Source organism: Plasmodium malariae (genome assembly GCF_900090045.1).
Source record: "Plasmodium malariae genome assembly, chromosome: 11".
Taxonomy (NCBI): domain Eukaryota; phylum Apicomplexa; class Aconoidasida; order Haemosporida; family Plasmodiidae; genus Plasmodium; species Plasmodium malariae.
The window spans coordinates 1,359,412-1,374,785 of record NC_041785.1 but is presented as its reverse complement, the minus strand read 5'-3'; the positions used below and the strand labels follow the sequence as shown (position 1 = coordinate 1,374,785).

Sequence of the window (15,374 nt, the reverse complement as noted above, 5' to 3'; positions counted from 1 at the left end):
ATATAAATATATATATGTTTACTGTAATACACGTACTATATATGCAGGCACATATACAAACATAGACAGACAAATATGACACAAAATAAAGCTTCTCTTATTTGTGCTACAAAAATATGGATTTTTTGTTATGTTTTTTATTAACTGTTCCTATTAAAATTTACCCTCGTCATCTCCTTTTTAATTTGATCTTTTATTGCGTTACTCTCTGTAGAAGTAGCACTGGGGTCATATTTCACATCACAATCATTGTCAAGATTTGTATTTTTACCTTCATTTTCATCATATAATTTTTTAAAATATTCCTTCGACCATTCGTATATTTTTTTTTTTATTACATACTCATTTTCGTCATTCTTAGCTGGATTATGCAATATTATACTTTTTGCATAAGCAACTAATAAGTCATTTATTTTTTCAGAAATGTTTATTTCCTCTGATAAGTTAAGGGCTTCCGTTTGGCATTCTATTTCTCGCTCCATTTAATTAAAATAAAATAAAAAATGTGATATAATGAAGATTGAGATATAAGGGGAAAAAGTAAAGTTATTTAAACATATTTGTTGTAGGGTTATAAGACAAGACGATATTTATACGCCCTTTGCATTCGTCTCCTTATTTTTTCTTATTCTATAAAATATTTGAATATACAAGAAATAATATACATGATAACATTCGTTACTTTTTTATAAACTTTTCAGTTATAAATATATGAGTTATATTCGTAAAAAGGTGATATATAATATTATGGGAACTCTATAGTATCTCTAAAATACATATATATTTATATACATGTATATTTTTATATAACGTATATATATACATACGTATGTATATATATAGGTTTGTACTTTTACGCATGTATGTATATTTTTTTTTCTTATTAATTCATGAAAGTGCTATATTTGAAAAAACTAAATTGTGAACAACTGTCTTTTCTTTTTTAAAGTTTGAGAAAATTTATTTTGGCTAGCTCTTTTATTTATCCCTTTAAATTTTAGTGATATCGTTAGTTTATGAATTTAATCAAATGATGTTATTTTTATTCTGTCATTCAGAGAGCTATTAGTAAATTAAAAAAAAAAAAAAAAAAAAAAAGCATAAATACAAATTGAAAGACAAAGACAAAGTCAAAGTTAATGAAGCGCCTGTGAATGTGCAAGCTTGCATGCGTAAGGTCCTTTGAAGGAAAAATAAAAAGATTTGAAGGTGGAAGTTTTAAATTTCATTTTTTATTCCTTATAATATCATTACTTTCTTTTTTTTCTTGTTTATTATTCCTTATTATATTATTATTTCTTTTTTTTCTCATTGAAGTTTTATTATTTTCAGTCATTGAAAATTTAAATTCTAAAAGAAAATACATATTAAATGCACATCTTCATATGGAAATATTTTACACGCGTTTAATTATCATAAATTTATTTAAAAATTAGTTGATAACGCAAGCTACAGAATAAAAAAGGAAAAGATATTTTTCTTTATAAATGTCATAGGTGACTGTATTTTGAACTTTGTCGAATTAGACGTTTTTCTTTTTCCATTTCTTTGCATATTTATTACATCTTCATTTCTTTACTTTTTTTATTACTTCATTATTATTTCGTTTTTATATTTCACTTTCCAAAACACTCCTTAACATCAGTAAATACAAAAAACGAAAAAATTTCCTCTCGTATGGACAATTTTAATTTCAACTTATGCTGGCCATTCGGCTACAAAATTCATCTTTTTGCATTATAATGAGTTCTTAAATAATTCAATTTAAAACAAAAATAAAATAAATAAATAAATAAATAAATAAATAAATAAATAAACAAATAAATAAATAAATAAATACATAAATACATAAATACATATATATATATATATATACAAACCAATTGGCGTGCTTATATAAACACATTTATATTAACTTCATTTCTTTTGACTAAAAAAAAAAAAATTATCCACAAATTGGACATCGCAGTGTTTACAATTATATTAATTTTTTTTTCCCTTTTTTTTCTTTTCTGTTCATTAATCAATGTATATTGTAAATTAATAATAATCTATGTTCACTTATAACAGTTACATTGTTTATTTGTTGTGAATGTAAAAAAATGGTGGGATGCAACACGGTTAAAAAATATAACAAATAACGCAAATAAAATTGGCATTAAAACAGTAAAAAATTTTGTGAATATATATATATATATTTACACATTTGTATATGCAAATACTTACGTTAATATAAAAAACTGTACGAAAGCGAGTAAATGCGCAAAATGTAACAGCGGACTTTTTTTTATTTTTACCTTTTGTTTTTTTACGAAAGTATATATATTAATATATAATTACATAAGCGGTTTATACCATGCATAGCATTTTTAATTCCCCGCGTTTTGACATAAAACACAGTCATCGAAGATAAAATTTTTTTTTTATTTTTCATTTGTCATTATTTAAAATATATGCGAAATGTTAGCAACAAATTATTTCACTCTTCCTGTTAATCAGAAAAGTATATATGTATATATATACATATATATGCATATAATATATATGAATGTACATATATATTATATTAACATCCAGCTGGTTTGCAGTACCCACAATTTTGTTTAATTACAACATATAAATAGCACAATTTTTTTACAGAGAAAAAACATCAAAATGTGTGTTAAAAATCAGGTGTAATTATATAATTATGTACATTTTACTTTGCAACATAAATGTTATAAAATAAAAAAGAATGATGTTAAAATAACATTTTTCAAAGGTTAATCTTGCGATGTGATATTCGATCTGCCGTTACATATGTTTATGCATATATGTACATATATTTGCGTTCACAGTTAGACATCTATGTGTTACATTTTTTTTTTTGTTATGTTTTAAAAGACACCTTTCTACTTTTTTTTTTTCTTTTTTTTTGCGTACAACTTATATGTAACAATTTCACATATGTTCGCTTAAATAATCTTCTGTTTGCTAAAAGTTGATGGAATATATTAATATTTTGAGATGAACTAAAAAAAGATATGTTCGCTTGCTTTTTTTTTTTTTTTTCTTTTATTTTTATATAATTATTTAATATTTATAACAAATACATTCACACTTATATGTTGAAGTGTGTATTAAGCCGTATATTCTTATTGCACATTTTACTGGTATTTTATTTTACATTATATTTTGAAAGGATGGAAAAAAATTAATGGTTAAATAAAGAAAAGGCAATCTTTTTTTTTTTTTTTTTTTTTTCTTCTGTTTTTGCCCATTTAAATTACTTGGATTTTGTGATAAGCATAAGCATGTTCTTTTGTTCTTTTTTTTGTTTTTTTTAAATAAATAAAAGACAAAATATAAAACAATAATTTACAAAAACTCTTGATTAATTGTGTTTTCGTAATTAATGAACAAGATCTTTTTATAAACTTATAAAAAAAATATAGAAGCACGTATGCATATATGTATATATATATATATATATATTAATAAGGAAAAAATATATACGACGTGGAAAATAATAAAACATAATTTTTTATACAGTAATATATATTAAATATATACAAGATATATAATGCTATATATGTAATGTATTTACTTATCATTAATTCAAAATGTTAATCATGATCTAAAAAACATTGCATATAAAATATTACTTCTTTTTTTTTATATTTCAATTTTGTTTATAAATTTTTTTTTTTTTTTTCATAAAATAATCTCAAATAAATTTTCTTCTGAGCTTGTACAAAATAAATACAAATTCAAAAAAAAAAAAAAAATTGTAAATTTTAGATAACGCTGAATTCATATAGATCTTTTTTTTTTCTTTTTTGTTTTTATACTTTTTACTATCATTATCACTATTACAATTATTATTAGTGTATCTTATGTTTGCGTAAATTACATATTCCTCTGTTGTTATTTTATGTGTTTTGTGCATTTAATGTATTGTTTTTAAAATGTTTTTTATTTTAAATTAATAAAAAAAAAAAAAAAAAAAACTGCGTTAAAATTATATATAAAATATAAGCAAAACAGGTATATACATTGTATATATACATTATATATATATATATATATATATATATATATATAACCACATAAAGCAAAATTAAGAGGCTTGTTAAATGAAAGACATGTATTTATAAACACTTGCTACATTACTATCATTTATGTTACTACATAAGCCATGTAATACAAACATATTTATTTTAATTACATATTATAAAACTTTATGAAGCCACATTATATCAACATATTTTAACAATTTTATAAATATAATACAGAATTATCTCGTTTCCTCTGTTGCTCGTATGTATTTTCAGTGAAGTGGTTTTTTTCTGCTTAATTATTATGAGTATACATATATTGTTTATTTAAATTATTTCACTTCATGACGTTGTTAATTTTTTTTTTTTTTTCGCTTCACGTTTTTCCATAGTATATGTTTTTATATAATTATTTATAGAACACGTTTTCTTATTTTTTTTAAAGAAAAAAAAATAGAGATAAAACACTAGGCATAATATGTAAAACATTCTATTTACTATAGTGACTAATTACTAATTTGTATTTGTTTTAATGTGGCATATATTTAATTTATTAACTTTCATTTGAAAAATTAAAATATCACAAAGTGCATTTTTGGTATTATATACATTTGTATGTAATATATATGTTACACATGTACATTATAATATGTGGAAAAGTTAAGAAGCTTAAGTTTTACATGTATAATTTTTCTTTTTAAAGTTTAAATATTAATACATAAGAAATAACAGTTAAAAATAAAAAAAAAAATACCACAAAGATTAATTATTGAATATATTTTTTTAGTTCCTTTTTTTTTTTCTTTTTTTTTTTTAGGAACGTGAATTTTACATAATATGCAATAATGAATTAAAAGGTATTTTTTTTTTTTTTTTCCCCTTCAGAGAAAGATTATATAATTAAAATAATTTATGTATATGTATGAATATATATAACTCTGAGAAACTTATTATAAAATATTAAGAAAAAATATGATAATATGATATTGAAACAAGTAGTTATGTTTTTCTCATATTTATGTATGTTTTATAGTATGTTCATAATATTTTATAGTGTTATATATATAAATATATATATATAACATTATAATACTTATAATATAACACGAATAAACAATTTACATAATTATTACATTCACGTTACAAAATTACATTCGTTACAGTAATAATATGTTATCGCCCTTACATTATTTATACATATTGTAATATGCATGTTCATAAGTTTTAATTTTACATATATATATATATATATATATATATATATATATATATATACGTACTTACGTATATATTACTTAATATAAAAAACACTTTAATGCAAGAGTTATGAATATACTGTACGTATTGCATACATACAAATTAATTAGTATATTGTGAAATCCTTAACTTAATAACATAAAAAAAGAGAAATAAAAAAAAGTAGTTTAAATTATATCACCCTTGTTTCTTTTTAATGTCCTAATTTGAGGGGATAAAGAAAAAAAATGAATTTGCATGTTACAATTAGTGTAATCTAATGAATAAAATAAGCTGCTTTTATGTTTTTTCCTCAATATTTTTTTGAATATACGTATGTATATATATACACAGGTGCATAACGAAATTGCCCTCTTGTCAAAAAGTCAAAGTTAAAATATAAGTTAAAATTTAAGTTAACGTAAAGATACAAGTCAAATTCAAAGTCAAATTCAGAGTTAAGGTAAAAGCTAATATTAAAATCAAAGTCAACAACAAAAACAAAAACAAAAACAAAAACAAAAACAAAATCATAATATATGCACATAAAGCACTTTTAGAAAGCTAGAAGACAATAAAGCAAAAAAGAAAAAATAATATTAAAAAAAAAAAAAAAAAAGGGACTCATTTGAATATGAAACAAACAACCAAGTATTGTGTAATTTATTATAGAGGTGTTATAAAAACTTATAATAGGACGTATAAGTATTTACATTAGACGTGAATGCAGAAAGGGGAAAGGAAATTATTTTTTATTTAAACCTATCATGAAGAGTGTTGAATATTACAATGATTCAACCGCGAAAGGAAGTGAGACAAAAGAAGATGATGTAAATAAATATATTCTGAATAAATTACGTTTAATTTTTAATAATGATATCAAATCCTTATCTCAAGATGAGGATAATGAATTAAATAAGAACGAAAATGAAAAAGAAAATTATGAAAGAGGGCATAATGAAAATGCTAATGACATTAGCAGAATTGTAGTTATGAATACAATTAATAATACTGCTAAAAAAAGCAGCATAAGTGTTATAAAAAGAAATAATGCAAATGTAGAAGATATAAATAGTGCGAACACAGTCGATTTAAGTAATGCAAATACGACAGAAAAGAATAGTTTAAATATTGTTATTGGAAATAATAAAACAACGATTGCTGAACAGAATAATCTTAACGTTTCCGATAAAAATTGTACAAATGTTGCTGATAAGAGCAGTACAAATGCTGAGGATAATAAATACAAGAATGATGCTGATAGAAAATGCTCGAATGAAGCTGATAGAAAATGCTCGAATGATGCTGATAGAAAATGCTCAAATGATGCCGATAAAAAATGTACTAATGATACAGTTAAAAGTATGCCAAATACCCCTGATAGAAGTTACCCTGATATTAGCGATAAAAACCATCTTAACATTGTAGACATAAACGACACAAGTGTTGCCGAGAATAATGATTTAACAAGTTCCATAGAAAAAGATGGCAACAACAGTTTAGCTCAATTAAAAAGGGAAAGTGCTATAGAAAAAACGAATAGTATAAGTATTAACGATTTATTTAAATTAAATTCGGATGCATATCTAAATATTGATGGTACACTAAAGAAAGGGAATTTATCTGAAATATTTATGAATGAAAATAATTTAAATATAATTATTAATAAAAAAAACGAAAAATGGAAAAGATATATAAAATGCATTGAACCCTTTTTAGATGTACATACAATTATTAACCTAAGTCAAACATGTAAATATTTCTACAAAAGGAAATATAGAGTATGGAATAATAGATTAATATTTAATAGTTATTTAGGGTATAACCCTAAGATTATATATGAATATGTATTCCCTAGAATTTATAAGCATATTCATAGATCTGTTAGAAGAAGACTTTGCCTAGATTTTACTTTGTGTACATTGATAAAAGATATTACTGTGGCAAATGTATTAAACCAGATATACAATTTTGATTCGTTAAATACAAAACATTTATTTATATATAATTTACAAGAAATTTATTTTGATTATTGTCATCATTTAACAGATAAAACGTTAGAAGTGTTAGCACAAACGAGGTTACCATCGTTAAAGACGTTAAGTATAAAATGTGTTAGGAACAAATATTTAACTTGTGCTCCTTTAACAGTAATGCTAAAAAAGAGTAACTGGCCTGTCTTTACAAATTTTATTTGTTCCTTCTCGAATGCTTGGCTAGAACCCATATTTATAGTTTCTAATTTTATTATTAATAGAGCGAATAATCAGAATCATTTAATTTATCACAAACTAAAAAATTTGCGTAAGACTCTTGAAAACATGAAAACTTTTGATAACTCAGTAATTTCATCATCTGCGAACGATGAAAGTAATAGGAAAGTAATTAACGAAAATAATAAATATAATATGATGAGTTTACAAAGTTGCATAGACGGAACACATATAGATAGAACCAACCTAATAGATTATACTGCAGTCCTGAACAATAAAAATAATAATGGTAGCGGTAGCAATAATAATATCAGTGGTATGAATAATAATGTTGATGGTAGCAATATTAATGTTGGTGGTAGCAATATTAACATTGGCGGTAGCAATAATAATAGTAATAGGAAAAAGTTGAAATCAGTCCTAAATAGTGAAACAGAGTGTAGTATTAGTCAGTCAGAAACGAACAATAATTTTAGTTTATTTAATAACTTCTTTTATAACACTATGAAACATTTTGGTTATTCTACAAAGGTACAAAATAATTTTAATCAAAAAGATTATAATAATTTTTCGAAAAATGCTTTTCAGAATAAAAAATCTGACACACATATAGCCGCATTAAGTTCAAGTACACCAAATAATACGAATACAAAAAATGATCATGAGAAATGCTTGAACAAGTCAGCACATTTGGAAGCAGAATATAATTTGTTACATGTACACGACAATATGCATGAGAAGAAGGATATATTTGATGAATTTTTATTGGGGGAATACGCATCAACATATAATAATAGTAATAATAATAGTAATAGTAAAGAAAGGAACAATAATTTTTTAAATAATTTTGAGAATAATTATTTTACTACCAAGTGCGATCAAAATGGGGTAAATGGTAAGTACGAAAAAAGGGAAAAGGAGGACTCTAATGAGGAAAAGAAGGAAATTGTTTACAAGGTTAGTATCAGAAGTAATAGCACTGATAACATGAACAGCAGTGCAAGCTTTGGTCGACGTCAGATAAATGAACACAGTAAGAGAAAAAGTGAGGATAAAGGATTCCATGAATATTTTGATGAAGAAAAGAAAATTCGTAAAATTAGGAAAAATGAAGAAAAAACAAATGACAAGAGGAATGATGAAGACAGTTTTCATGTAGAAAGAAGTAATGATAACAACACAGCAAACAAGTTAAAGGAAAATAATTTACTACCGAACCATGAGGTGGAGGAAAAAAGTAAGAGAAAAAAAAAATTAGAAAAGCAAAATATTGATGATAACGGTAATGATAACAGTAATGAAAACAGTAATGATTATAATAATAATTACAATAATCATAATAATAATAATAATAATCATAATAATAATAATCATAATAATAATCATAATCATAATAGTATTAGTAGTAATAATAATAATCATAATCATAATAACAATAATAACAGTATTAGTAGCAATAATAATAAAAAGAGTACTCGAGTGAATAATAAAAAAACGAAATTATTAACGGCAGAAAATATTTTCTGTATGAATATTTTACACAATAATATGAACACATTCGATGAAGAAGAAGAGGACGAAGACGAAGAAGATGAAGAGAAAAATTTGAATAAGTGTAGATGTAATGGGAAAAATTGTATATACTTAACGGATGAAATAAATTTTAAATGTAATTGTGAAGACTGTCCATTTGCAAATGGTTATAAAAATTTAATTACTGTAGATGATCCGTACATACAGTCCCATTTTGTACAACCTAATTTAGATATTTTAGGTTCTTGGGGAAGCAAGTGTTTTTTAGAAAGTATAGGATTAGATATATATGTAAAAGGATATAGTGTTGCACTAAAAAATGAGAACATAAAAATATGTGTCAAGTTGAGTAAAAAGATACAAGAAGAATTATATGATTTGAGTAAAAGTGAAAAATACAAAAATAATAATTTAGTTTATTTACTAAGAAATAAGGGAAGTGAGTTATTATCAAATACCCCCTTAACTATTGAAACGGATGAAATAGGAGGTATAGATGTATGGACATTACCAATATCTTTAGCAATTAGCAAAAAAAATAGATATCTCTTTTATTTAGTTTTAAAAGGAGGGGCAAAAGTTGATATATGGGATTATTTAGGTAAGTCCCCTCTATATATTGCATGCGAAAATGAGTGTAAAGAGTTTGTTGAAGTACTGCTAGAAGAAAGAAGAAAAAGGAAAAAGAAAAACAACATCATACAGTATTGCTATAAGAGCCCCGCTACTACAGATAAAGATTCGACCCATGGTGATAATGCAAACAAGGACTCAAACAGGGATACAAATAAGGACCCAAACAAGGATACAAATAAGGACCCAAACAGGGATACAAATAAGGACTCAAACAGGGAGGAAAACGAGGAAATTAACAAGAACGAAGGATCTAATAATGTTACATTATCAAGTAGTACAGAACGGTATGAGTATAATGATCGTAATAGTAATGCAGAACGAAATAGTAGCAAATGCATAAATGAGGATCATAATGGTAACCCAGAAGAAAGGAAGAAGGATAGAACACATGAGAAGGGAACCATGAGTAAAGAATGTGTACAAGAAACTTTCAACGAGAAAAGGAACTCGCATGAAATGAATAGTGTTGTAAACGAAAGGGAGAGCACTACTTACGAGTTCGATGCATCAAAGTTGGATGCAATAAAAAAAAATGATAATTGTAACACAATATGTGTATGCCCATATGGAAACATGTGTGATAGTTATTATGTTACTTATCCAATTGATATAGAGAATGGTTATATACCCTTAAACATAGCAATAAAAAAAAAGAATTTTTCGATTGTTAGTTCATTAGTAAAAAGTGGTGAAAATTTAAATATTATATGCCCATATGTTAGAGATTATAAATCTCCTTTGTATTTAGCTTGTGAAAATAATATAAGTGAAATTATACAATTATTATTAGAAAATAAAGCAGATCCAAACTGGTGTTATCATAATAAATTTACTCCTATATTATTAGCATATAATTTAAATAAAGCATGGGTTAATCATTTTATTGATGCAGGAGCAGGAGAAAAAGTATGTAATAGACACATATTAACTGAAGTTTTATCATGTGCAATATTTAAGAATGATTTATCAACAGTACAATTATTATTAAAAAAATACCCGCAATTATTACAAAAAGGACATAATTTATGGTCTCTACCATTTATACAAGCAGCTAAATTAGAAAGATTAAACATACTAAAATATTTATATTCTTTAAAAAAAGATATTATAAACCAGTTCGATTCTAATATTGTGTTATCACCAATACATGCTGCAGCGGAAGAAGGAAATATAGATATTTTAAAATTTCTACTTGAAAATGATGTTAATATAAACTTAACAAATAAATTTCATCAAAATGCATTACATATTGCATGTTTGGAAAATCAAGAAAAAGTAGTACAACTTTTATTATGTCATAATATAGACGTGAACTGTAAAGATAATATAAATGGAGAGTGCCCATTAATGATATGTATTAGAACAAGAAATGAAAAATTAGCCCAGCTGATATTAAACGAAAGTAAAAATATTAATTATAACCTTACAAATATACACGGAGAAACTTCACTCATTTATTCTATATTCTATGGATTATATGATATAGCTGATATATTAATGACAAGAGGAGCAGATGTATCTGTTCGAGATATCAATGGTGATAAGTCATACAACGTTGCATGTGAAAGGGTCTTATCGCACAGAACTTGTAAGAGGGTTTTAAAAAAGTTCCTTAAATTGTATAGGTCACAAAATAAAAACTTTTTACCAAAAAAAAATAAAATTAACAAAAAAAATAAATTTTACCAGTCCTACCAAAGCATAAACCAGAGTTTCTTAAGTATATTTCGCATAAAAAAGGAAAAACAAAAAAAAAAGGCAATATCTTATTCCATAGACGATGCAAGGGTTCACTGACGGGGGCGCGAGCACACGCATTTAGGGCCAACGCATACGTATATACATATATATATATATATATATTCCAAAGCGTATGGGCATATGTATATATATATATATATCATCATTTAAGTGCTTACTTGTGCCGTTACATGTGTACGTATACATACAAATATCAGTACATATGTTTGTACCAGTATGTATATTACGTACCATTTAAAAAATCGCAAGAGAAGCGCACAAAACAAATTAATTTGAAAGCAAAATATTTAAAAACGAGGCAAAAGTTTTTATTATGTTTTAGTCATATAATGTAGTCTTTTATTTCTTGTTCTTATGCATACACAATATATATTGTGTGTGCACGTGTTTATGTTTATTTATTTATATATATTTAATATGTTACTATTTTTTAAATGAAATGCTATAAATTTTTTAAGGTACAGTTATGTTTTTTTTTCTTTTTTTTTTTTTTTTTTTTTTTTTTTATTGTTTTTTCCTTTTTTTTTTGTGTTATTTAAATATAACAAGTAAAAATTATCCAAGAAGAAATACTGTAATAATGCAGTTAATTCGTTATTTTTTTACAATTTGCAATATAACATTTTCTTCTTGTCTTTTTTCATTGCTTCAGCACTACTTAGCGATACGAAATTTTTACTTATGTTGTTTAAGCAAAATATGAGCAGAATGCAAGCTGCACTTTTGTAAAAGTAAAATGTAATGCTTATGTTGCAAAAAATGATAAATAACAGAGACGAATAGCAAAAAAGCAGAATAGTAAAATAGTAAAATAGCAAATTAGCAAAATAGCAAATTAGCAAAATAGCAAAATAGCAAAATAGCAAATTTACTATGACTTAGATTAAACATTATAAGATAACACAAATTTGCATTGCGTCAAATACAATAAATGGACTACTTGCTTATTTCTGGAAGTACATAACATTGTTAAAATCATTTAGCATTGTATAGAATTAAACTTTTTAGATAGTTTTATATGCACTCACATTTTTTAGCTTAAAGAACTTTTTAATATTTAGTATTAAACGTTATAATTACTATTTTAATGTAAATGAAAATGCTAGCAAAGGAAGACATTATTTTTTTGAACCATTTACAATTTACATATTCTTTTTACATTTTTGCCCCTTTCGAGTAAATTAAAAATTTTTTTTTTTAATGTAATTATGGGATGGGGGAGCAGCAGCTCCGGTAAAAAAGCATACATGTATAAGAGCACGTATATAAACATTTGTATATACACACATATATATATATATATTGTATGAGCGGTATAATGTACTCCATTGTTGCATGCACATATTTACACAGTACTTAAAACAAATAACAAGTTCTTACGTAGCATATTTTTAAAACTATTAATGCAAGTGTATTAAAAACTGCACAAAAGGGATAAACAAAATAAGGATATAATGTACTTTCTAATATATTTAAATACCACCTAATAAATAATAGTAGAACAAATGAAAAATTATACGTATAGCACGCGCGAGATTAAAATCATTGAAGTAATAGCCTACAAAAAAAAATACATATATATATATATATAAATAAATAAATATATGTATGTATGTGTGAGTTTGTGTGTGTGTATGCGTGCACATTTTAATTAGCACGTTTGTGTTGAAATTTTTTTGTAGGTTTTATTTTACTTGTTTAAAAATTCCTTGTAATCTATTAGTTGTTCATTATCGCACAACTCACTATTAATGTTAAAAAAAATAAAATAAAATAAAAGGAAAGGAAAGGAAAGGAAATATTTAATAATATTTTATTCAGACTTGATACATTTCATTGTAATTTATTCTTCCTTTGATATGATTTACCCGATGATTATGTCTATTTCCTTATTCGATAGCTTCGAACCAACAGTAGTAAACAATAATTTAAATTTTTCCTTCGAAATTTTACCTGATTTCTTTTTTTATTTACAGAAAAAATATATAAACTAAATAACTGGGACTCAAATATGATCAAAGTTGGCTGCTTAAAATAATGGCGAGTAAAAATACTTAATCATATGCATATATGTATATGTGTTTATGTATCTACTTATATACGTATATATACATGTATATCAATGTATATGGTGGGATACTGCAAAATGGTATTTATTCCTTTAGATATTTCATGATAATAACTAGAAATAAAAAATATTATGAACATGCTAACAGTTAAAAAAAGAAATTATAAGTTCTTACATCTAGATCATAGTTCATAAATAGATCTATTAAGCCCTCTGTGGAGCACTTAGACGTCTTGAGTTTCTTGCAGAACTTTATTATACTAGACAAAGAGCAAATACCTACGTATTAAATAGGATGAAACAAAAAATACAAAATGAACAAAAAAAAAACCCCAAAAAAAAAACAATAATTAATAATAGTTAAAGAAAAAGGAAAAGGAAAAATTTATAAAATTATCAACTAATGAAAATCAACTCATCACATTTGTACAATCAATTAGAATACAAAAAGAGAAAGAAAATATTTGCTATCTATCCAACCGCTTGTATCATGAATAAACCCATCTATGTCTTCTTTTGAAGGAACATAACCCTAATAAGAAAAATATACATCACTTTGAAACGCACTCTAGTAATGTGTATATAACTAATAATTCTTCTTGTTCAATTGTTTTCCTCTTTAGGCATTTTATATTTCATAGTTTAGTTATTTTATCTTTTTCGAATATTTAACCATTTTGTATATTATTTCCATTGCACTCTTTGAATTAATTGTCTTGGATCCTTCCTAATTAAGAATAGTTAAGTTAAAAAATGTACGACTGTACACAGCCTTATAAGTGAAACATTCGCCCATACACATACATATACATAAATGCCACAAACATACATATATATCCGCATACATATTTATATATCCCCATACATATATATACATCCACATACATATTTGTACATCCCCATACATATATATACATCCACATACATATTTGTACATCCCCATACATATATATATATGTGGTAATTACAACCATGGGATATTTTTTTGCAACATATATAAAGTGTAATAGCAGTAAAGTTGAGCCACTCTTAAATATGTTCATATGTTTTGTAATAAATTGCGAAAAGCACGCATAATACTGTTAACATTTTGTATTTACTGATATCTTATTGAAAAGAGAAGTTAATTCAACTTCATGAGTGAGTTCCTGAACGTTGTTCGAAGTTTTTTAATAAAAAAATGTACACATATATATATATATATATGCACTACAATGATTATAATGAAAATCTTTAGACATAATTTACACACAACGCACATTTACACATATACATATGAGCATACGTGTTCACATACTGACTACTCAAATACAAACACACACCTCCATTTTGCCTCAAGTTATTCAACAGTTTAATAGTTCCAGGTAAATACATATGCTGTGATTACCAAAAAAAAATTTTTGGTGAAAAGTAAAAAATAATAATAATAATAATGCACACTTATATGTATTAAAAATTTTTTATTCTTTTATTGGTAAATAATATCAAATGTACAACTAATATTAAATTTAAATATATCATTTTAATTAACTTCAATTTTGAAACACAATAAAGAAAAAAAATAAACATGTTTGATCTTATTATGCTCATATATATGTGCACATGGGCTAGAAGGAAAAGTTTTGGAAAGAATGTTAACTGCTCATTTATTCGTAAAAAGTATCATGTTGTAAAAATTATGAAAAATAATTTTATATATAAATGTTTATATGCGTATATGTATATATATATTTTTTTTTATATAATAATCATTTCGCATTAAACACAACGAATAAACAATTATCTTTGCATGGTAAAATATAGTTAAAATTTTACATTTACTTCATGGATTATAATAAAAAATAAATTATATATACATGTGTTTATACGTATAATTTAAAAAAAAAATAA

General features: G+C 24.4%; 3 protein-coding genes across 3 annotated transcripts; 1 reads left to right on the top strand and 2 right to left on the bottom strand.

Annotated features, from left to right (window-relative positions):
- Positions 1 to 140: 140 nt before the first annotated feature.
- On the bottom strand, positions 141 to 482 carry PmUG01_11036600 (conserved Plasmodium protein, unknown function; the record flags this gene model as incomplete). Its single annotated transcript, XM_029006024.1, has 1 exon — positions 141 to 482. One exon carries the CDS (start codon positions 480 to 482, stop codon positions 141 to 143), a length of 342 nt encoding a protein of 113 aa, XP_028862554.1.
- A 5,558-nt stretch (positions 483 to 6,040) lies between these two features.
- PmUG01_11036500 (ankyrin-repeat protein, putative) lies at positions 6,041 to 11,452 on the top strand (the record flags this gene model as incomplete). The annotated part of the gene is made up of 1 exon (XM_029006023.1): positions 6,041 to 11,452. The coding sequence occupies one exon, from the start codon at positions 6,041 to 6,043 to the stop codon at positions 11,450 to 11,452; it is 5,412 nt and encodes a 1,803-aa protein (XP_028862553.1).
- A 1,506-nt stretch (positions 11,453 to 12,958) lies between these two features.
- PmUG01_11036400 (troponin c-like protein, putative) lies at positions 12,959 to 14,812 on the bottom strand (the record flags this gene model as incomplete). The annotated part of the gene is made up of 8 exons (XM_029006020.1): positions 12,959 to 12,974; positions 13,111 to 13,161; positions 13,285 to 13,376; positions 13,660 to 13,763; positions 13,965 to 14,016; positions 14,158 to 14,211; positions 14,585 to 14,632; positions 14,807 to 14,812. 8 exons carry the CDS (start codon positions 14,810 to 14,812, stop codon positions 12,959 to 12,961), a joined length of 423 nt encoding a protein of 140 aa, XP_028862552.1.
- Positions 14,813 to 15,374: the final 562 nt, after the last annotated feature.